The sequence below is a fragment of the Coffea arabica genome, chromosome 3c (assembly GCF_036785885.1).
Source record: "Coffea arabica cultivar ET-39 chromosome 3c, Coffea Arabica ET-39 HiFi, whole genome shotgun sequence".
Lineage (NCBI taxonomy): Eukaryota > Viridiplantae > Streptophyta > Magnoliopsida > Gentianales > Rubiaceae > Coffea > Coffea arabica.
This window is the reverse complement of record NC_092314.1, coordinates 18,732,646-18,757,712: the sequence shown is the minus strand read 5'-3', so window position 1 is coordinate 18,757,712 and position 25,067 is coordinate 18,732,646. Positions and strand designations below refer to the sequence as shown.

General features: G+C 35.3%; 1 protein-coding gene across 3 annotated transcripts; it reads right to left on the bottom strand.

Annotated features, from left to right (window-relative positions):
* Nucleotides 1-20,207: 20,207 nt before the first annotated feature.
* LOC113734851 (F-box protein PP2-B10) lies at nucleotides 20,208-23,366 on the bottom strand. Of its 3 annotated transcripts, none has more exons than XR_011841637.1 (4): nucleotides 23,024-23,366; nucleotides 21,672-21,787; nucleotides 20,885-21,545; nucleotides 20,208-20,737 (listed from the first exon to the last, which is right to left on the bottom strand). XR_011841637.1 is itself a non-coding variant. In XM_027261599.2 (3 exons), the coding sequence occupies exons 1-3, from the start codon at nucleotides 23,324-23,326 to the stop codon at nucleotides 21,029-21,031; spliced, it is 936 nt and encodes a 311-aa protein (XP_027117400.1). In that variant the 5' UTR covers nucleotides 23,327-23,366; the 3' UTR covers nucleotides 20,818-21,028. The 3 variants fall into 3 exon arrangements, 1 of the variants encoding a protein (XP_027117400.1); XR_003459438.2 differs by having other exon boundaries at nucleotides 20,208-20,713; XM_027261599.2 differs by lacking the exon at nucleotides 20,208-20,737 and having other exon boundaries at nucleotides 20,818-21,545.
* Nucleotides 23,367-25,067: the final 1,701 nt, after the last annotated feature.

Sequence of the window (25,067 nt, the reverse complement as noted above, 5' to 3'; positions counted from 1 at the left end):
TTAAAGCAGTGCTGTTAGCAATGCCTACGTATGCTATGGCATGTTGCAAGCTGCCTAAGGCTTTATGTACAGATATATGTAAGGAAATGGCAAACTTCTGGTGGGGGAGTGGTGCAGACAATAGAAAAATGCAATGGATGGGATGGAAAAATTGTCAGAGATAAAAAGTATGGGAGGGCTTGGATTCAAAGATCTTCAAGAATTCAACACTGCAATGCTGGCTAAACAACTATGGAGAATAATAACAAAGCCAAACCTTATGGTTAGTAAGGTGTTGAGGGGGAAATATTTTAAAAGGAACTCCATCTGGAATACAGAGCAAAGAGCTGGGGATTCTTGGATGCGGAGAAGCATTTTAAGTGCGAGAGGTGTTTTGGAGAGGGGAACTAGAAAGAGGGTAGGGGTTGGGAAAAATATTAATATTTGGACTGATAGGTGGCTCACTGATTCGGGGCCAGGAAAGATAGTGAGTAGGAAACCACCTGATTGCCAGATAAGGAAAGTTTCTGAGCTAATACTTAATGGAAAATGGAATGAACTGATGCTAGATTCTATCCTGGATGAAGAGGACTGTGCAAGGATAAAAAAAATACCTTTAAGCATGCAGGGTGGTAAAGATAGGTTAGTGTGGCCTTATACAACCTCTGGGGAGTACAGTGTTAAAACGGGGTATGTGGTAGCAAAAGAAATGCAAAAGGAGAGGGAATCAGTTAAAAAGAAGGAGGGTAGTAGTAGAGTTACTAGATATAGTGAGGCTTGGAAGTTTATATGGAGTTTGGACATTAAGCAGAAACTCAAACATTTTATTTGGCAGTGTCTACATGGTATTCTGCCTGTTAATGAAGTCATTAAGCATAGAACAGGTAAGGGGGAAGATAAATGCTGCTGTTGTGGAGAAGAAACAGAAACACTGGAACACATGTTTTTCCTTTGCAAACACGCAGAGCAGATATGGAAAGCAGCTCCACTTCAGTGGGATGGTTTGAATGATTTCAAGAACAATTTCTGGCTGTGGTGGAATGGTTTAATGGAGGAAAAACGAAGAGCTGCAGGAAGAGAGCATATAGCCTTGACCATCAACATTCTTTGGCAAATTTGGAAATCTAGGAATAAGATGCAATTCCAAAAAGAGGGGAGCTGCCCAGGATTTACCATTAACAAAGCAGTAGGAGAATGGATAGAGGACAATGAAGCTAATTCTAATGGAAGGACTGAAGAACAAAAAGATGGAAAATCTGATAGGAAAGAAAGTCGATGGTACCCACCTCCCCAAGGATTCATTTGCCTAAACACTGATGCTGCATTGGATGTAAAAAGGCAGAGAGTGGGCTAGGGAGTAGTTGCCAGGGACAAGAAAGGGGAACTGGTAGAAGCTTGGGCTGGAAGTTGTGACAGATGTGGTGAACCAGTGGTAGAAGAAGCTAGTGCGATCAGGTTGGCACTCTTGAAGGCACAACAAAGGCAGTGGGGCAATATAATCATTCAATCTGATTGCAAAAGGGTTGTGGATAAGCTTATTGAAGAAAATTCAGGTGATCCAATGGTGGGAGTACTTCTTGAAGACATACTAAAGTTGAGTAAGGATTTTGGTAACTGTTTATTTTCCTTTAAGCATAGAGAGGGAAATGGGTTAGTCATAACTTGGCAAAAATTGCCATTACCATAACAGGTGAGATTGAGTGGAGGTCTTCCTTCCCAGTTTGGCTAGTTACTTTAGTCAAAGAAGATGTAGGAGCAGTTGCTCCAGATTTCTGAACTTTGTACAATTGCTTTTTTAATGCAAGATCTGTTACAGTGTTTGGCAAAAAAGAAGAAGAAGAAGATGAACAATAAATAAAGAATGAGAAAAGCGGAGCAAACATAAATGAGTAGCTAACGCAAGCGATAAGTTTACAATGGCTCTGTGTCTTCGTACCAACAAACCCCATGCAAAGTCAGTCTGAGTGTTTCCCTCTCCCCTTTCCCACATCGATTTGAGAGTGTGAGAGATCCCCCCCCCTTAAGGTCCATTGAGCTCCCCTTCCAGTCAGCAATTGCCTGGACAGTGGAGTTTAGTGGGTCCCCCCTTAAGTTGGTTGATTTTCAAGCATTGTTGAAAAGTAAGGGAAAAGACAAAAACGGGTTGGACAAAATAAAGGAGGATAAAAAATCTCAACGACTACTACATATTTGGTCGAATCAAGTTTTGGTCATTAAACAAATTTTTGTCATAAATTAGCCAATAAATTAACTAATCTGTACACTCATAACCATTGTGTCGGTTAATAATCTTAATCTATGAAATAAGCACGATACGTGACATAATTTTGCTCTAAATCATGCAAGTGGTGGACAAAATTGTCCCTACACTTTGCTACGTGTTCTAATTATTTCATAGATTAAAAGCATTAATCGATGCAATGGGTGCTTTATAATAGTTAGGATTAGGACTGGATGTTAGCTCACGACTTTAAGATTAGGGATAATTTTAGAAACCTCCCTTGAGGTTTTTAACAATTTCATTTAGCTCTCTTGAGATTTTAAAAAATACACATACGTCCCTTGTCATTTACAATGACAATACTACCCATAATATTTTAATAAAATTCCCTTGTTTGGTATGCTTATACTTATAATGACTTTTAAAATTACATTTTCATTCTTTTTCCTTCTTATTTCTTTTTTTTTATTTTGCCAATAAACTATTGAACTGCCACTATTACCTCTAGTTTTTATTGTAACCAAATGACAAACTAGTGATTTTTTTTGATGAGTTAACTTATATGTAATCCAATATTTTTAGTGATCTTTGTTTCTATTTTTTGGTATTAAAATTAACAATAAATAAAAAATGGCCCAAAATCACTACTAAATTATAATAATCCCACTGCTCAAAAAATTCATAAATTGTAAATGAATTATTTTAACATTTTCTTTTCTATCTTATAAATCTAAATCCATAATCAACTACCATCAAAAGTATCTTATTATAGTGATAAAATTACTATTATAGTTGTTTATCAAATAGTAGGTATGGGTATGAAAAATTTGGCGCCTTTTGCTTATAATTAAACTAGATAATCTTATAATTGTATAGAAAAATAAATTAAAATTCATTAAACAAGGGCATTTTTGGATATTCATTTAAAAATTTAACCAAATCTATATTATTTTAAGGTTTTATCACTAAAACTATTAAATCAAGGAAGGTAAGTGTAATTTTTCAAACCTTAGGGGAGTTTAGTAAAATTGTCAAAAACCTCAAGGGAAGTTTCAGAAATTATCCCTTTAAAATTAATGTCCACTTTGTTTACTTTTTAAATTACATTGAAAAATGATTAGCTATGCCATTTTCTTTTCTCTTTTTTCTTTTTTTTTTTTTGAAAAAAGGAAAAATGCTATGCCAATTACATTCAGAAGCACATGTGAGCTTTGGACTCTTCGCCACCAACAACGGTAGCTGGAAAAGTGAAGGAAAAGTAAATGCTCTACTAAGCAATAAATCCTCACCGGACCAAGTTAACAAACAGCATTAAAAATTAGCAGAAGTAGAATGATTCAAATGGCAAAAATATCATTAAATACTACCCAAAAAATCATGGAAAGACTACCTTAATCTAAAATTTTAATTAACGGTCAGAAGTTTAAAAATCTAAAAATCCTGAGCAAAATGGCAAAAGCCATTAACAATAATAAATAACAGTGGAAAAGAATAGGGAAGAACTCACGAACACAGTAAGAGATGGAAGCACGATTGCATTTGCAATTAGAAGGGAAAACTTGCCCAGTAAAATAGAGGGAGCTTCCATATTAGAGAAAGGAAGACCAATGAATATGGCCTTTAAGCATATAACCTAACATGCAGCAAAAGTCATCATTCATTATTGGCACTTACTGATGCTCCCTTCATCCCATTTATTTAGTCATATTTGAATAATTCAACTTTTTAAAAAAATAATTTGATTGTAATGTTTGTATTTTTTTTAAATTTTAATTTTATAAAATTTAAAATTTAAATTTGAATGATAATATGTATATGATTAGAAAGAAGGATTATATTAGAAAGAGAAACTAAAAGGTATTTTGATTTTTTAAACATAATAATTATTTTAAAATATTTTAAAATAAAAAATATTACACTTTCAATGAGATTAGGAAGTGCTTTCCATGCCAATTACAAGTCAAAGCACAAGTGAACTTTGGACTCTTCACCACCAATAATGGTACCTGGACAGGCATGATAACACTGGTGCCTAGCCTTAGTAATTGTTCACGGAAGTCAAATAAAAACAGCAATCCAATGGATGTTGGCTGGATTGTGTTGGTTTGTGGGTCTCCTTAGATTAGTCTCTGACTCGATCTTCCGATGATTTTCTGAGCGTTTCTAATCTAATTGGGTGCGTGTGTTTCTTCTGTCTATGGGAAAAAAAATGGATGTTGCTGTCTAGTGAGTGGATGAAATTTGCTTGTCTGTTGTGTCAGTGGACAAAATGCCACATCGTGTGATCTTTCCTGGATTTGATTCTCTTCACTACTTTCCTGTCTCTCGCCTAGGATCGGTGCCTAAGAGTCAGAGAAGGCTGCTAGAATTCTCGGATCCAACTTTCATGATAAATCGAACATGCGATTTTGGCCATTGGGTCTTTGATCCAGTGGTCATCCCAAGTCTTCTTAGGCTGGTGGTGTGGGAGGTCAAGGGTTCGAACCTTGCCTCTCACAAAATTTGTCACAATATGTGACGGTTTTCATTGATCAGTTTCGATGGAGTTTCTACTCACATAGAGCCCTTTCCCCTTCCCCCCTAGAAAGGGGTCCGGTTCGCGGTCTGACCTATCCAACTGGCTGGTTCACCGGTTTTCTGGTTTTTTTTTTTTTTTTTTTTTGCAACTTGAGTGTTAAGTATTTCACAGGTTTTCATTCTACACTTGAACTTGACACCTAATGTACAATTTAACATGGTTAGTGATAACTTAAGTTTTTAAAATGCATTCACCAACATAACTAAATTTAAGTTGAGATAATAACAAATTTCTTAAAAGTTATACATAAAACCTGGAATGATAAACATTAAAATATCATAATTCACCACAAGTTTTCATAAATTCATTACAAACATGAATAGATACAATCCAAATGTTCATCAATTATCACAAATAAAAACACAAAAATAAATAAAATAAATATTGAAATTCTTTTACAATCCTTAAAAAAGTCCATAAAAGAGTTTAACTCATATTCAAGACAAACCATTTGAATAACAAACTTCTATCAATGGCATGATAAGCAACAACACCACCTTCACAATTTCATCAATTTAACCTAAAAAAATTAAAATTTTATCATAAAAATATAAATCTAATTGCTCAAACTAAAAAAAATTAAAAAATTTTAAAAAACAAAGATACAACTAAACACATAAAAAAAATTAATTGCTACTAAACATGTGGTCCTGAAGTTACCATTTAGGAATTTACCAAGACATACAAACATGTGGTCCGATTTGGCACTTTTTTTTTAAGCTTTTCTTTGACAACTTTCACAAATCAGCTTTAACATGTCTTTAAATTTGTTGCTTTAGTGAAACCTATAAAATTCAAGATGAATGAGCATTCAGTAGACTAATTACTTCAGCATAGAAAAGGCAATAAAAACACAATAAATAGCATAGAAAAAATAGAACAATCATTAATACAAAATTTACTAATTTGATACTTCATCAATGTCTAATTTCTTTAATTTGATACTTCATCCAAAAAAAAATAGCTTCTCCAAATATGATTGCAAATTAATTAATGATTCATAATTTCATCCTTAATTAATCAAATAAAAATAAAACAAAAGTTAGGGGAAACAGATGAAAATTGGGGAATAAAAGAAGAAAATGCAAAAAAAAAATCGGCTAAAGATAATAATATAGAAAACAAAAATCTTGAAAAAGGAAAAATTAAACATACCAAGATGATGGAAAACAGGAAAAACTCTTGAGTCTCAAATATCTTGTGAAAGTTGAAATTTCCAACTTGTCTACAATCTGCAAAAGATGATAGTGATAAAGATGAAGGCTTGAGAAAATTTTGTTGTGGATATTTGGGTTTGAAAGGGTTAAGAAGAAAAATTGAAAAAAAAAATTCAAGAAGAGAACTGGAGCCGTTGGCTGCTTGAAGCCGAGAAAGCGATAGATTGAAACTTGAAAGAAAAGTGCATCGGCTGTTTCTTTTTTTAATGTTAGGGTTTGATTTTTTTAATCTATATTTTAGTCAAGTTAAGTAGAACTCTCAACAAACTAAGCTGTGGTCTAGCGGTGAAGAGTGCCTTATGAGAACAAGGAGACCGAGGTTTGAACTTGTACTGCTACATTCTTGACATTTTGTTTGAAAATTAGAAAACCGCCGGGTTACGGGTCGTGCGGCTTTAAACGGTTCATACGGTTCGACCGATTTCTAGCAATTTTTTATTAACTTCGGGATTTAATACTGGACTGGACCGGTGGTATGTCCGGTTTGCGGTCCAACTGATCGAACCGACTGGTCCGGTCTGATTCTGAAAACATTGGTTGCTGACAAAAAAAAAAAAAAAAGAACATGTGACCAACGTGACAGAGATGTAGGGATAGTTTGCATTCAGTTGAGTGATGTCAGTATAGAGGTTATCCTGACTTTCCATTCGAATGGATGACATGTGATTCCCTTATCCGTTGTGTCCGTCCAACGTCTTTGTAATATTATAAAATCTTCAAAAATAGGATCCTTACTAGGTGGATTCAAGAAAATAATAAAAATCTTTACCCATTCTATCCAATTATACAGATGTTTTGCAATGGATAGGATAATGTTATCAGGTTGGGTTGAATTCCACACGTGGACCGCTGTACTCTTTTGACACGTGATCGATCGAGGATTACTAGCTGCTTTTTCAGACATGTGGGGCCCATATAGCCGAAGATATGAGACTTTCAATTAGAAATGCAGATGCTGCTATTGAATTCAATTTTCAATTTTCAATTTTTTTCCTCTTACCCTCAAGGTAATTTTGGCCGTCCATCCTGAAATTTGAATTAAAATTTCTAGGGTAAAGTATAAAAAAGTCCCCTGTGGTTAAGCTAACTTACGAAAAGTCCCTTATGATTTCAAATTATACATTTCAGACCCTCATGATTTGAATTAATTTAAAACATCAACGGAAGTCGTCAAAACTAACGGTGGCAGACGAAATAATACAATTGTCCTAATATATATAAGTAATAAAAGACCTTCTAACAACCATCCTATTAAGCAAACTTACGGAAAAATCCCCAATGGTTAGGTCAACTTATCGAAAAGCTCCTTATGGTTACGTGTTGCTTTTATTTATTTATTTTGTACTTACGGATAAGATAACTTGAATTTGGAAGTTTTTATTTATTTATTTTATGTATAGAGATAAGGTAAGTTTTATTTGGAAATTTTTATTTATTTATTTTATGTATAGAAATAAGGTGAGTTGTATTTGGGAGTTTTGGATTGTTTTTAAAAATTTTATGAGTTCTAAGGAGTTTAATAGGTATATCAACTAAAAATTTGAATTAAAAAAAATTATTTTTAACGTCAAGCAACCTCAAATTCATTAATTTGAATGATTTTTGTCAATTTTTCACATTAATTCAAACCATGAGATACTGGATTGTATGATTTGAAACTATAAGGACTTTTTCTGCATGTTTGTTTAACCACGGGGGCTTTTCTGTATTATAACTAAGGGTATAATAGATATATCAATAAAAAATTTGTTTATTTCCAATACAAATACTTGCAAAAGAAGCGCGTGTATTTCAAACTTGTTAATTCAAACGATTTTCATCATTTTTTTAAATTAGTCCAAACCATGAGGTTCGAAGTGTATGTTTTGAAACTGGAAGGGGTTTTTCTATATGTTCGTATAACCTCAAGGGACTTTTATATGTTTTGCCCAAATTTCTTTGACCCGCGGAGTGAACTCACCTGTCCATCTAACTGATTCAACTAGCAAACAACGTATACCATACATCTAAGTGATCCAACGAACAACTTATATTATACATCTAACTAATCCAAAGAACAATTTCATCAACTATATGGAGATCATTCAGTATGAAATATGAATACTTTCTCTTCATTATAGTCCAATCAATTGAATTAGAAGAGATCAGATGAGGCCTCTTGGAAATATTTGAGATTTTCCTACATTATTTAATCATCTAAGCTTCAGCAGGGCACAAGGAATCCAACTTGTCAGTCCGACAATGCATATAAAGTGGAGGATCTATCCCAGAATCTTATCTCTATTTCATTGTGAGTATCAGGGTAAGAGATGGGGGGGAGGGAGGAGGTGGGAGAAGGAATGGAAAGGGAGGGAAAAGGAGGAGAAAGAAGGAAGGGGGAAGAGAGAGGAGCGGGGGATGGTGGTGGTGGTTGTGGGTGGTGGTGCGTGGCAAGTGATGGTGATGGATGGAAGAAGAAAATGTGGTAGGGTTTGTTTTTTATTTCTTTTGGTATTTTTGTAAATTATATTTGAAATTGCATGTGTTTTTGGAGTATTACCGTAGATTTCAAATACAAAAATAGTTTTTGGAAAAAAATCTAAATCCATATAGAGTCTGTATCTATTTGCACTAGTGACAAGGCACACGCAATATGTGTGCTATTTAGGAACAATCTCTTTTTACATGAAAAAATTTCATATAAAATTTTCATAAGCAAAAAATATAAACTTTAATCTTTTAAAAGTGTTTGAATAGAATTTTAATTAAATTGGTAGTTACAATGTTTGTAGATGGTCACAAGTGGAATTTGGTTGTGGTTACACTAATTGGCTATATGGACAACATGTAATCAAATGATAAAGATATGATTAAATAATTGTGAGGATAAAGTTGAAAATTTAAAAAGATGACAAAAAAGTTTACACAAAATCAATGCTCCCCCTTTATATATAGTATATATATGTTTTTGGTGTTAATAAGCTTATACATAAAATAATATGTCAATTTTTTGGATCTTTAGTAAGATCTACGATCTTATGATTCTACCTATAATTCAATCCTATTACTTCCAAGATGACTGAAGGTAGGATCATACCACTTTTCCATTTTATCCCTTAGCATTAATTTTCTCTCACTTTACCCTCTAAACCGCTAGTTGAGATTTACTTTGCTTGGGGGGATATGTCAGAAAGGTATAATGCATTTTGCACTTTATCACCTAATATTAGTTTTCTCTCTATTTGTCTGCTTGTTTCCAAAATCATTAGTCAACTCCGATATTTTGTATATGTAGAGAATAGAATGCAAAACAAACTATACTATAAGCGACTTTATTTTACTTAACTCTTAGAGGTATCAATGTCTTTTTGATTTCCATTATACCACACATCATTTGACTAACGGTTTAGGGAATAAAATGAGACAAAAATAATGTCAGAGTAGAAATTGCAAAATTGACTATGCTAAATGAGGAGTTTTTTTTTTGTAATTAACACTTTCTTAAAATTGCTTTCTCTCTGTATCTGTAAATGAACACTAAATTTGCCGTTTAAATGATAGTACCAATATACAAGTTTTTGGAGCTTATTTCCAAAATAATACTCTTTTGTAAAAATACACCCAAGTTGATGCAATTTCAAATTTTATTGCTTTTCTAATTTTTTTTTAAATTTTCCGCATAGACTCCCTATCAACCACGTCCGAAAAAAGAAGCAAGCTTTGCTTGTCTCTCCCCTTTGGATCTCTTCCCAAATTTCTTCTGTATCTTTCTACTTTTTGTTTTTCTTTTCCTTTTCATATCTTTTTTTTTTCCTTGACATAACTATAAGAAACAAATGTTCACAACATCTAAAACTTGACAATAATTTCTATCGTAATATTTGAGTAGTTGAAGGTCTCTTCTTATATACATAATGTCAAGGTAGGTAAGTTATTCTCTAGGGATAATTGCAGAAACCTCCCCTGAGGTTTCTGACATTTGCACTGACCTCCTTTGTAACCTCAGGGATGGTCTGTGTAATTTTTCAAACCACAAGGGAGGTCAGTGCAAATGTCAGAAACTTCAGGGGAGGTTTCTGCAATTATCCCTATTCTCTATTCTTTTTTTATTGACCAACCTAATCTTATGGCCTTTGGAAGATCTAGTATGATTATTATTAAATAAATTCCATACCATATGTTTAATGAATGTCAAGAACGAAAAGAATAAGAAACCTTAGATGTAAAATCTCTATAAATTAATAACTTTAGGAATATACAAATTCTATTAATTTAAAGAAATGTTAATTGCTCGATAATTTAATAATTTATCAATCATATCTACAATTCAAAGAAACATTCATTTAATTAAAAATTTATTTGTTTTATAGAAATATAAATTATGCTATTAATAAAAGGAAGCTAAAGTTCTAAGGAATATTTACGTATGTAATTGATATCCTTTTCCAAAATGCTTTTTGTGAAAGAAATGGGCTCATAAAACTTAAATGATCCCTTAAATGAAGAAGATATCGATGACTTCAGATAATAATCAATGATTTAGGTTACCATAATAAAATGAATATAAATTACCTGTTGGATTATTCGGGTAAAATTGAAATAAGTTTATAGGTCTCAAATTTAAAGAAATTGTTGCTAACATCATTGAAAAATCTGCTAATGATGAACCTAAGGATGATATAGTAGTTCTAGAGCCAGTTATGCGGAAGGAAGCACTCAAACCATCTAATAACTCCTCATAATTTCTTATTGCAAAATGAGAATTCCAGTCCAGAACTTTTAGATGCAATAAGAAAAATTATGAATAAACTTCAGGTATATTTAAATTTTAAGAAAAACATTAATTAACTCCTATTTTAGAAAAATATGACATGTAATTTTAGTAAATTATTAATTTATGATATGAATGGGACCAAAGAGTTATGTAAGGTTTTAAAAAAAAAATTATCATGATAAGGCAACCCTAGGGGAAGACCCTCCTAAACCCTCCCAACCTTGTAATTATCAGAGTTGGACCTTTTCTCCCAATGGAAATTGAACTCGGTTGTTCTCATGAACTCAAGACCTCTGACACACAAAGGCAATCAGCAACCTTAAGCAAATAAAGATGGATGAAGAGACACCACGATTAGGGAGCAAACTAATCGATAAAGTCAGATTTGAATTTTAAGCAATGAACTCAAGAATTCAAGAGTAAGTTCGATTAAGAACTTGAAAGAAAAATTCCTCACGATTTCTGGTTGTAATATTCTGTTCGGACTGATACAAGAGGTGCCTTTTTTATAGGTTAAAACTAGGGCAAAATCCGGCCCACATAAACCTGAAAGAAATTCGGTCCGCATAAAGAGTTTAAAGAGCCAGCTCTTTAAGGCTTTCCGATAAGGCTCAATAAGTAATAAAATACTCAACGCCTAACAACTACTAAATTAGACAGTTTTAAAACAACTACCAACTAAACTAACAAGTATGAGATCATTCCTTCACTTCAAACGTACAAGTGAACAAAGTAATGTCATGGTCCATCAAATCTTCAAACCTAACTTGCTCCTTGCTTGTATAGTGAATGATCAAGGCTCGTAAAACTTCCTTCACCTTCTTGGTTCTTGATCTTGTCATCGGACCACCAATGTTGATCAAAGGGTTCTTGACCCAAGGTTGAAGTTGTTGCGCACCCGTATCCGCATCATTCCCTCCCTCCTCGAAAGGATTCGTCCTCGAATCTTCAAAAGTCTGTATCAAAGTCAAAAGAGGATAGGTCAGACACATTAAAAGATGCGCTTATGCCATACTCACTTGGAAGTTCCAATTTGTATGCATTGTCGTTGATCCTCTCTAGTACTCGAAAAGGTCCGTTGCCTCTTGGATGTAACTTAGTCCGTCGAGATGCTGGAAACCTTTCCTTCCTCATGTGCACCCAAACCCAATCACCAGGTTCGAATACAACATGCTTTCTTCCCTTATTCGCATGTTGTGCATATTGCGCATTTTTTTTCTCAATTTGAGCTCGAATTCTCTCATGCAAGGTCCGAACAGCCTCTGCCTTTTTGACACCATTTGCGCTTAAACACTTATCAACAGGAATAGGTGATAAATGTAGAGGAGTTAGCGGCTGAAACCCATAAACAATTTCAAAAGGAGAATGATTAGTAGTAGAATGAGTGGTTCGGTTATATGCAAACTCAGCGATAGGCAAACATTCTTCCCACTTTTTCAAGTTCTTTTGAACAATGGTTCGAAGTAAAGCACCAAGGGTTCGATTGGTTACCTCGGTTTGACCATCCGTTTGAGGATGACTAGAAGTAGAAAATAGCAACTTCGTTCCCAACTTTCCCCAAAGTGATTTTCAGAAGTAGCTTAAAAATTTCACATCCCTATCACTTACAATAGTACGCGGTACCCCATGCAATCTAACCACGTCCTTGAAGAATAAATCAGCAACATGGCGCGCATCACTTGTTTTCCTACAAGGGATAAAGTGAGCCATTTTAGAAAATCTATCCACTACAACAAAGATACTATCCATACCTCTAGAAGATCTTGGTAAGCCAACCACAAAATTCATGGATAAGTCTGTCCAAGGAGCATGAGGTACGGGTAGAGGAGTGTATAATCCATGAGGGTTACTCCTTGACTTGGCCTGCTTACACTTTAAACACTTATCACAAATGTTAGCAACGTCACGCCTCATTTTAGGCCAATAGAAGTGTTCATGCAAGATGTCAAGAGTTTTATCAATGCCGAAATGTCCCATCAATCCTCCACCATGGGCTTCTCTAACAAGTAATTCCCTAAACGAACAATTGGGAATACACAGGCGATTTTCTTTGAACAAGAAACATTCATGCCTATAGTACTTTTGAAATGCAGCATGTTCACATGCTTGAAACACATTAGAAAAATCGCCATCATGTGCATACATGTTTTTAATGTGCTCAAAACCAAGTAGCTTAGTGCTCATGTTAGTGATCAAAGTATACCTCCTAGACAATGCATCCGCAACGACATTATCTTTCCCCTTCTTATACTTAATGATGTACGGAAAGGAATCAATAAATGCAATCCATTTCGCATGTCTTTTATGCAACTTTCCCTGAACCTTAAGGAATTTAATTGATTCATGATCAGTATGTATCACAAATTCCTTAGGCATAAGATAATGCTGCCACACTTCAAGAGCACACACAACAGCATACAATTCTTTATCATAAGTAAGGTAATTAAGAGCTCCCCCACTCAACTTTTCACTGAAATATGCCAAGGGTCTATTATTTTGATGTAAGACAACCCCTATGCCGATCCCACTAGCATCACATTCAACTTCAAACGTCACATCAAAATTAGGCAAAGCAAGAATAGGTGCTGAAGTTAACAAATCCTTAAGCTTATTAAATGACTCTTCTTGCTCTTTTCCCCATTAAAATCCCACATTCTTTTTAATTGTCTCATTCAAAGGTGCTGCAATAGTACTAAAGTCTTTAACAAATCTCCTATAGAAACTTGCAAGACCATGAAAAGACCTTACTTGAGACACATTGGTTGGAGTCGGCCACTCTAAGATGGCTTTTACCTTGGCGGGATCAACACTTATGCCATTTGCACCAACAATATATCCAAGGAAATTAACTTCAGGAGTGCAGAAGACACATTTTTCCATATTAGCAAACAACCTATTTTCACGCAAGGCACTTAAAACAAGTCGCAAATGCTTAACATGTTCATCTAAAGACTTGCTAAAGATCAATATATCATCAAAATAAACAACAACAAACTTCCCAAGAAAATGCCTTAAAACATGGTTCATTAATCTCATGAAAATACTTGGAGCATTTGTTAAGCCGAAAGACATCACAAGCCACTCATAAAGACCATACTTTGTTTTGAAAGCAGTTTTCCATTCGTCTCCTTCCTTTATCCTTATTTGATGGTAACCAGATCTTAAGTCAATTTTAGTGAAAATGATTGCCCCATGCAATTCTTCTAACATATCATCTAACCTAAAAATAGGATGACGATACTTAACAGTAATTTTATTAATTGCACGACAATCTGTACACATTCTCCAAGTCCCTTCTTTCTTAGGTACTAAAATGACTGGAACCGCACAAGAACTAAGAGATTCACGAACCTGATCCTTTTCAAGGAGGGAATCGACTTGCCTTTGGATTCCCTTTGTTTCCTCCGGATTTGCTCTATAGGCTGGTCGATTTGGTAGAATTGCTCCAGGAACAAAGTCGATTTGATGTTCAATACCTCGAATTGGAGGTAATCCTTTCGGTAGTCCCTCCGAAAACACATCCTTGAATTCCTGCAAAAGAGAGTAGATTGCACTAGGAAGAGAATCGGTTATGCCAAGTGTGTAAAAAGAAAAATAATCGGCTTCCCGGTACATAAGTACTATGAGAAGACTTTGTGCATTCAAGACCCTATCTATCTCACGCACACTTGCATAAAAGCTCATTTTCTTCGCTTTCAAGCTCTCGGCCTCACTGAGTCTTTTCCCACTCGAATTTTCTCTTTTACTCAACTCGGCCTCTACTTTCTTTTTTTCCTCATCCTCGGGCACATTCGGCTTTTTCTTTGCCCCTCTCAGTTGCCTTTTCTCTCGCTTTTTTCTTAGATGCAATTGTTCTTCATACACTTGTGTAGGTGTCAAGGGTGAAAGAGTGATCTTGAGGTTGTCCATAATGAACTTATACTTATTAGTGAGTCCAATATGATCAGCCTGCCGATCGTACTCCCAAGGACGCCCTAACAAGACATGACTAGCTTGCATAGGAATTATATCACATAAAACTTGGTTCTTGTATCGACCAATAGAAAAAACGATTAAAGCTTGTTTGGTCACCTTGACTTCCCCCCCATCATTTAACCAAGATAGTCTATAGGGTTTAGGGTGGTAAGTCCATGGAAGGTGTTTTTGCTCAACAAAGTCAGTAGCTACGCAATTAGTACAAGAGCCACTATCAATGATCATGAGACATATCTCATCTCCAATTTTGCATCTCGTATGAAAAATGTTGGTCCGTTGGAGATCATCTTCTTGAGCTTGTGCATTTAGCACTCTCATAGTCACCATAGTTCGAGCTAAGGGATCCTCTTCTATTTCAACCAGGTCATCTTCCTTCCTTTCTTCTTCAAGTGGTGGCATGTCCGCATATTCTTCCTCTCCTTCGCTTTGCCACATTCCCTCTTCATTCATGTACATGATACTTCGGTTAGGGCATTGAGCCATGAGGTGGCCAATTCCCTTGCATTTGAAACATGCCTTTAGCTGGTTGGTAGACGTATTTGCCTTTGGAAGAGTCGGTCGCGGGGTTGGTTTAGAAGGAGTTGCACTCGGATGGAACGGTTGCTCCATTCGCCTGTTTTCCCTTTCTTTATTGCCTTGCCTCGGCCAAGCATTGGATGTTGGCAATTGATCTCTTCTCCAAGGTATGGAAGAGAATGTAGTAGTTCGGCCACTAGGTGTCTTTATAGGTAAGGCTTGTTTTTCCACCTTCTCTGCATAAGACACCATTTGTTATAGCTCAAAATGGTCTTGAAGCTCAACCATCTTCCTAATTTCAGGATTTAATCCATTAAGAAATCTTGCCATGGTTGCTTCCGAATCCTCTTGTATATTGGCCCTTATCATTGCTACCTCCATTTGTTTGTGGTACTCATCAACCGAATTAGAACCTTGAGTGAGTCGTTGGAGCCGATTGTACAAGTCCGTGGTATAATGGAAGGGTACAAATCGTTTCCTCATCACTTGCTTCATTTCAGCCCAAGTGTCAATTGGTGGTTCCCTATTTCTCCTCCTTATGGCACATACTTGCTCCCACCAAATGGATGCATAATCTTCAAATTCAATAGCCGCAAGTTTCACCTTTTTCTCTTCAGAGTAGTTGTGGACTTCAAACACTTGCTCAACTCGTCTAACCCAATCCAAGTAAGTTTCAGGATCATTTTTCCCATGAAAGGTAGGCATCTTGGTTTTGATGGAACCAAGATTGTCATCGGTTCTCCTAGGTCGGTCTCGACCTTCCCTCGCTCCTCTTTGGCTTTTCCTTGATCGAATCGAGGTGTTAGAATGATATCCCTCATCATCCGCATCATGATCAGCACTCTGAACACTCGAAGCCCTATTGTATGTATCTCCAGTACCTCGCATCTCAATGGCAGCCAGCTTGTCGGATATTTGTATCATCACAACTTCATGTCTCTCCGCTTGTTTTTGAAGAACTTGGAGCACCAGTTTGAGTGACATGTCAGTCTCAGACGGCTCAAGCATGTTCCCCTCTTGAGACATATTGTCCAACCTGCAAAACAAGTGTATCCTAGTCTACCTTGCAAGCACTCGTGTATCACTCAAGGAAACACACTCACTCTCAATTTTCCTTCTCGAAATTCTTAAAACAACTCAAACTCTCAAAATTCCAGAATTAATTACCCTATAAGCAAGTAACAAGACACAAAGCAGAAATTTGCAAATCTTAGAAAAACTCTACCCGAACCTAGAACCTCTTTTTTTTTTTTTTAGCGGCTGTTTTTGCTAAGTTTCTGGCCAGTATTTGGATGGTAAATGGTGTTTGTGGCGGTTTAGGTTTGGTTTTGGAAACTGATTTGGGGGTGTTTGGGGCTGGTTAGGTCGTTTGGGGTTGTTGGAATTCAATTAAGGTTGGAGACTCAAGAATTGGAAACCAATCAAGATTTGGAGACTCAAGTTTTGGGAAACCAATCAAGATTTGGAGACTATTCAAGAATTGGAAACCAATCAAGAATTGGAAACTCAAGATTTGAGATACTTGATTTCCTTTGTGTGAGAGCCGATTCCTTCTCTTCTTTGTTTTTTTTTTTTTTTTGTTCTCTCTCTTTTTTTTTTTTTTGCTTCGGCTCTTCAAGGAACACAAATTCAGGTCACACCAACAAGTTCAAGAAAAACGGATGAAAGGTTATGCAAATTTCAAGAAGGCCCTGGTTCTTGATTTATTGTTCAAGAATTTTCAAAACAAGACTTGATGGTCCAAGAACTTCAAGAATTTGTTCAAAAAACTCAAGAACTTCCCCAAATTGAGTTGTGGTGTTTAGGGTTTGCAAAAACAACAACCAATACTCAAGAAATAGGCACAATAAAATTTCAGCAATACTCAAAAGAAAATTCCAGCAATACTCTAGCAACTTGGATACTAAAACAATATAAGGTACGTGACTCATTTTTTTTTTTTTTTTTGTCTTTAAACCCTAACAACCCAAATCTAAACAAAAGTATAACAGACTCAAGAACAAAAGTTGGACAGAAAACACAAAAAGACAACACCCAAACAGATTTTTTTTTATTCGGATGAATAGTAACGTGAACAGTACGCTACAGTACGATGAACAGTAATCGCTACAGTTTTTTTTTTTTTGACACAAGACACAAACTAACAAGATATGAACAACTTCAATTGAAAGAGAATTAACCTGATGCTCTGATTACCAACTGATAAGGCAATCCTAGGGAAAGACCCTCCTAGACCCTCCCAACTTTGTAATTATCAGAGTTGGACCTTTTCTCCCAATGAAAATTGAACTCGATTGTTCTCATGAACTCAAGATCTCTGACACACAAAGGCAATCAGCAACCTTAAGCAAATAAAGATGGATGAAGAGACACCACGATTAGGGAACAAACTAATCGATAAAGTCAGATTTGAATCCTAAGCAATGAACTCAAGAATTCAAGAGTAAGTTCGATTAAGAACTTGAAAGGAAAATTCCTCACGATTTCTGGTTGTAATATTCTGTCCAGACTGATACAAGAGGTGCCTTTTTTATAGGCTAAAACTAGGGCAAAATCCGGCCCACATAAACCTGAAAAAAATTCGGTCCGCATAAAGAGTTTAAAGAGCTAGCTCTTTAAGGCTTTCCGATAAGGTCCAATAAGTAATAAAATACTCAACGCCTAACAACTACTAAACTAGACAGTCTTAAAACAACTACCAACTAAACTAACAAGTATGAGATCATTCCTTCACTTCAAACGGACAAATGAACAAAGTAACGTCATGGTCCATCAAATCTTCAAACCTAACTTGCTCCTTGCTTGTATGGTAAAGATCAAGACTCGTAAAACTTCCTTCACCTTCTTGGTTCTTGATCTTGTCATCGGACCACCAATGTTGATCAAAGGGTCCTTGACCCAAGGTTGAAGTTGTTGCGCACCCGTATCCGCATCATATCGTCTTATAATTTCATGAAACTTATTAATTGAACTCATTTGTCCAAGTCAGGATCAAAAAATTTATTATTTAGTAAAGATTATTAATTTATTAAATATTAATTTATAAAGATTTTATTGTGTATCAATATTGAAGCATTTAAATTTCATTGCAGTATAGTTTCTTAATAATCTATTTGCATCAGTTGAACTATTGGGAAATTTTTATATATTTGATTGGGTATTGGCCAAAAATACTACTACCAGGCTATACCTTGGTCCTTGAACATGTACTTTTTCCTTTGCTTCCAGTGTATGATGTTTGATAGGTGTCAATTCTATGCAATAATAAATTTTTATTCACAAAAATATAAAGACGAATATAACGGTGAGTAAGGTTTTCTCCGTAGGGATTAAAGGTAATTTGCTCATTTCCAAGTGAGAATTAACTGGGGGGTTTTGAAAAATTAATATTAAAATAAATAATCGACATAAATAAATAAAAATAATCAAACGGAAGAAAATTAAAATTAAATCAATAATATGTGAGTTTAATCAAAGAAAAAACTCCGAAAGTGGTTCATACAACTGTTTATTGATATAATAATAATTTCATCTATTTGTTAACAAACATGTTATAATTACTAAACAAGCGACGATAATTAGTTTTACACCTGTTAACTACTTATCTAACTAAGAAATAACCCTAGGTACGCCCATAAAATTTAATTTCTTGATTGCATTAAAATATGAAAAAATCATGTTCTAATCAATAAACACACAAGCAGAATTCACTATCAAGGTTTATTTAAATTAGATCAGACATTTCCCTCGCATGAAACCAATCACGTTTGCATTAAATTTTGGAAAAATCCTGTTCTAATCAATAATATTCACTACCAGGGTTTATTTTAATTAGATCATACGTTTTCCTAATATAAAATCAATCACGTTATTTATCACCAATTTAAAATAATTAAATAATTACGAATTTAACTATCTTAATTGGTATTAGATTATTAGGTTGAATTAAAATATCAGACTTTGATATTCAAACAACAAAACAACCATAAGAAATTAAATCAGAAAATATACAAATACTAACAAATAAAAGAAGATAAAAATAATTTAATCTCACTATTATAATTGAACCAAATCCTTCGTTTATCCCTTGGCTAGAATAAAAAAGTTAGTTGTTCATTGTTGAGAAAATTCCCGACGCAAAAGTACGGAACATCTCAAAAGACACATCGTTAAGAAGGAAGAACAAAAGTCGTCTTTCTTTGCAAACAAAAGATACGATGCTCCAAATTGTTTTCCCTCGAAAGTACTACTAATAAAGCCAACCGTACTTTGTCTACGTATTTTATCTCCTAAATTGTAGCTATTAAAAATAAACTCCTAAGTGGAACAGGAAAGTACAAAAGATAACATCCTTTGTTTCTTAACTAAATACTCTACTAATAAAGATAGCTTTTAAAACTTCAGCTCAAACTAGGAAACCTCCGTGCCTTCAAAAGTTGCCGGCTTTTGAAGGTTGCTCGGAAAAATAGATTTATTTATCGAATTCTTGCTTTCGTCAAGAAAATGTTAGAAAAAAAAAACTAGGAAACCTCCGTGCATAGAAAAATCCCGAGTCTTTCGGATTTGACAGCAATTCCTGAACCAGTTCACATCAAACTGGTTCACAATCTCATGTAAAATTGCCTCTTTAACCACTTTTTAATCTACTTTTCTACAATTCACGCTATTAACTAAATATAACTAAAATCTATTAATTAATACAATATTTGATCAAAATTCAAGGGAAAAATATCCACAAAACTACTAACAAAATGCACCCTATCAACATCCAAAATGTTTTTTCAACTCTCTCAAAATGGAATCTATTCCAAACATATATGCCATGGTTCCTTACTTCGACAGGGTACAAATATCTAAATTTGATATTTTTAGATACCTTTTCAGACCTATTGCCGATACTAAGTAGCAGTCAAAAATTGGTATCCATTTTTCACGATATTATGCATGGATCGGGTATATCATGGCGAATTCTTCAGAAAAATTTGTGTCTTCCACAATGGAATCTGATAAGTGAGATTTCGAGTAAGTGTTTACATAATCTTCTTCTGTCCGAAGAAAGGATTCATCGAAATAAAAATAATGAGTCACCATTGATATCGACACATCTGAGATCGCCAAATGTTCGGGAGTTCCTCTATTCAACCCTTTTCCTTCTTCTTCTGTTCCACTTAATCCCTCTTTCATAGCATAGCCACATATCTTTCCGGCTAAGGAATGGGAAATCTTTCTCCCGTTACAATTTTTTTTTTTCATTTTTTCCTTTATGGCCCCACGTTAAATCGGGCACAAAGGTACAAAATATCTCGTGTGCATATTTTTCCTAATGTGACTATCATATTTCAAACATACCCTCTTCGGGTGAACAAGGTTCCTGACCGTCTCTCTCTCTCCCCTCATTTAATATCCTCGATTTGAAAGTTGGGGGCTGTTCTCCTCCTGTTGTTTCTTCCCATCAAGAGCAAAATTCTTTCTCCCTACCAAAAACGAAACCAGAAGAACTACTAGGGAATTAAGAAAAACAAACAGCAGTAGAGAAAAAGGCAAGGAACGAATATGGATTAACTTATAAAAAGATAACTTATGAAATTTATTATTTTATTAGACAAATTTAAAGTTTACCATTTTATTTTACAAAACAATCTTACCAATTCAGTTGGAAATGTAGCAAAACAAACCGGCTGTTCCCAATCAACTGCCATTATTTTAATATAACACACCTCACGACTTAACAGAACGATCCTTGCCAAGTAGCATCATTAGTCGCAAAGTTTTAGTACTGACTCAGAGTATCACGCTTCTTCCTTGGGTCGAAGCTCAATTCCCTCGAGAATGAGGCCTTTTTTCCAATCGAGAATTTCTGCAATTTTTATCTCGACATCGCCAACACCTTCATCGTTAAAAAATTCTCCCAGCATAATCTCCTGCCATCCATCGTTTCTCTCACGTGGAACCCGGCCATCAATTTCATGCTCAGGCCGAGGCACCAGAACAAATCGTCGCTGCAGATCAGGCCCCCGCCATCTATATCCTGGATCATCTTCATCTGTAGGTGTTAGATAATGCACGTCTGTAGGTATTTTTAGGTAGACAGAGTCGCCTTCCATAGGCTCAGAGAGACCACTAGTGCCAGCAGTAGCAGCCAAGCTAACAGAAGCCTTGGCAACAGTTTCAAGTCCATAGGAATACTCTTTAGTTTTGAACACAAGGTAAGCCGCATAATTAGTCTTCGGTGACAGTGATCGAGCTGGCATTTTCACTCGTATATCAAGGATATCTACTCGCTGCAGCTCAGCCACCTCAGAAAACCTGAATATATCATTTCTTTTCCAGATTAATCAATTAGCAAAGAAACACAAAGAATAGAGCTTTCATCCAGATTGGCCAAGATTAGACTGAAATTTCAGGTAGGGTGTCTCAGCCTTTTATGCATACCTTGATCCAGATAACTCATACCACTTCCAGCACTCAGGATCTTCTTTCTTATGAATGGAGAGCTCCCACGCGCTCAGCATATAACATTTTTTCGAGCACTTAGTTAGCCAGAAGCGCTGTCCAACAGCAGACGCATCTTTTATGTTAATCAATAACATGCTTGAGATCAATATGGAAAGAGCATTTGACGGATTTTAATTTGTTTTTTTCGTAGAGACAAGGTTGTGAAAAATTATGATTATGCCTACTTCATAAGCATCCCGGTAATGTCAACATGAGAAATGTATCATCAACAAAAAGAGAAACATTTAGAAAGCAACGCTGAAAATCATGAGACAAATTAAAAGTTACAGGTTGGAAATGCTATGAACAAAGCGATTTGAATTGTCAGGCCAGCATTAAAGTAAGTTAATCTGACAAATAAATGTTCTTGAACTAGAATAGCGGAAAATAAAAAAAAAATAGCAGTCACGCTCTAGTCTCTGCTATTATAAGATTCACGTAGTATGCCAAGGATGTAAGATGCATCATGTATTTCTTCATCCCAAGTCCATCACTCAAAAACAATTCGACAAATTAACCATCTCGACTATTCAATATGTCCAGGCCAAAAAGCTCCACGAGCTCTCAAATTGAATCTTCAACAGTGTGGATTCAATTTGCAGCCCATTTATAGGCAAGGGGCTGAAATTTGGTACAATAACAAACAATAACATGTACCAGTAGGTCCAGGAACACTAACTTGTACAGAAAAATTTTTATATTTTCTTGAAAATATTTTATAATCATTTTTTTACTTTACATACGTCATACTGTTATGGTACATTTTTTTAACAAAAATTCTTAAAAATAGCAATCAAACGGACCTTTTCTAACCTCTCCTATTAAAACTTCTTGGAAAAACCTGCCAAGCCTACTCTCTGTGGAAATCTTGACAGAGATTCAGATTCAGCTAATTCATGGCATAATAACTAGTACCAACATTTTGGGTTAAAAGATTGTACAGTGTACAACGATTCAAGACCCCAGATCCTGATCCTTTCAGTGATCAACTGTGAATCAAGATCCCCCTTTTCATAAGTAACTTACTTATGTAACGTTTTTGGAGATTCTACAGTTTCATTACAACCTGTAAGACCAACTCCATGATTTTGTTAACATTGATTTGCCAATATTTCCATTAGAAGGGAAAAAGGGGAGGGAGAATCGGTGAGACAAAAGATAACTCTCTTTCCATATAGTGAATCCAAATTGCCCAGAAAAGAAAAGACGAAAACAAGAAAAAGGAAAAACAACAATTTTTAAAAATAATTTTTTTTTTGTATAAAAAAAATGAGGAGTTGAGAGATTACCCGGTTTCCCTTGTTGATCAGGATTCCCTTGTCGATCGGGTTTGAAAAGTGACAAAGCAAACGGTAGAGCTCTTTCTTCGTTTTAGAGCTCAACCAGGGAACTAAATTTGAGATGATCTCTTTGAGATCTGGAGGAAGAAATTTTCCCCAAACAGTATCAGACTTAGAAGCAGAGTTGAAGTCCTTAGAAATGAGTGATGCACCGCACGCATCTTGAAGAGATGTGTAAAAGAGGATGTGTGATATGCAACCTTCAGGCAAGGATTGGAAAGGGGAGAGCATCCCGTCATTAGTTTCACCCATTTTTTTTTCTTGTTTTCTTGATTTCAATGAATATTATTGGGCATTGTATATACAGTGGACGTTGACGATGATAGTACTGGATCCAGCCGTAGAATGCTACCGACAATTAAAAGTACTGGACCCCACTTATGTTGAAAAAAAAAATGTTACAAATACAAAAAAAAAAAAATCTTTAAATTGATTTCAGTTTAGAACTTCTTAATGCCATTTAGTTGCCCAATGGGTATACATGACAGTAATCCAATATGGCATAAACGTAATTCAATTACCAATTCATAGTAATATATTAAGTTCTGTAATGTCCGGTGCAACCCAATGAGTACAAATAATTTCACAATGATGCACAAAGATATATCAAATTTAAGCACAATAAAGAAAACTTAATTAAAGAGAAAAGATAAGAAATGCAAACCAAATATCAATCCAATAGCCTCTTCAATTGATGGCGATGCTAACCAAGATGTACAAGTGAAGGTTCACTCCTTCCTCACCCCAAACATTCTTTGGTTGAGCCAAGGAGTTTTACAACAATTCTAGTTAACCCTCAACAACCTACACTTGAAAGATCACTCACCCAATTAAGAACTATTTTATACAAATGAGGCAACCTTCACCAAGGTTTTACCACTCCAAGTGATAGGTTCACCTTCACCAAGGTTTTCACTTGAGCAACCTCACAACCCAACTTTCCCAACCCCTTATACAACCAACAAAGAATCTTTCTACTCAAAAATCTCACTTGTAACCTTGTATTTTGTGTTGGCAAAAGTCTCTTGTCTTCTTGTGCTTTGGGGTGTTTATAGAAGGTGAGAAATGGCTCCAAAAGGCTCTCCAACGGTCAAATATTAAATGCTGTCAAAACTAGCCGTTGGCCTGTCGGACGTCCGAGACCTCCTGTTAAACCACCTGTCGGACGTCCGAACCCTGCGTCCAAACCACCTGTCGGACGTCCGAACCCTGCGTCCGAACGTAGGCAGAGAGTCATCAAATCTTTGCGAAATTTCTCGGACGTCCGATGAGATCGATGTGCGTCCGAGGCGTGCGTCCGATCCTTCCGGACGTCCGATGCTTCCTCACGAGCGTCCGACAGAGTTTCCTTCTTGATGTTCTTCATCCTTTCGGACGTCCGATAGCGTCCGACATGAGTGCCCTGTTTTTGCTTCTTCTTTTATGCCACAAGAATCTGTTCTAACAAATTACTCACATAAAAACATTAGCCCAAATCTACATATTGGTTTGTTAATCATCAAAACCAAGGATTGATCGACCAAGGTCAACAATCTCCCCCTTTTTGATGATCACAAACAAAATGAAGATTTTTTTTATCAAATAAGTTCAAATAAAGCTCCCCCTTAGAAAGTGCCAACATACAAAGAAATTTCAATAAATCCTACTCCCCCTTTTGGCATCAATCAAAAACAAACTCCCCCTTTATTTTTCAAAACAAGACCATATTGAATATCAAAATTTTCAATTGTACTTACAACCATATAGCACTTCTTGGATCAAATCTTCATGATGTACCTAAATATGAGAAATTTCATTTGGTACCCTTTTTTTATAGGGTCCTTGGGAGTTAATACAACATGATCTAGCAATCCACATGGATTTCATACCTTTTCTCATATTTTTCTTTACATAACAATCATTTTGCATATGTCCAAATTTGCAACAAAAGTGACACATGATAGAAGTATTTTGCACATAGGTGGATTTAATGCAACTAATTTTCTTACTTCTT

Coding starts and splice junctions, on each gene's coding strand:
- LOC113734851 (XM_027261599.2), bottom strand. CDS start 23,326: ATGGGTGAAACTAATGACGGGATGCTCTCCCCTTTCCAATCCTTGCCT. Junction 21,788..23,023: donor TGATCAACAAGGGAAACCGG/GTAATCTCTCAA, acceptor GCTGTTGGACAG/CGCTTCTGGCTAACTAAGTG. Junction 21,546..21,671: donor TATGAGTTATCTGGATCAAG/GTATGCATAAAA, acceptor TGATATATTCAG/GTTTTCTGAGGTGGCTGAGC.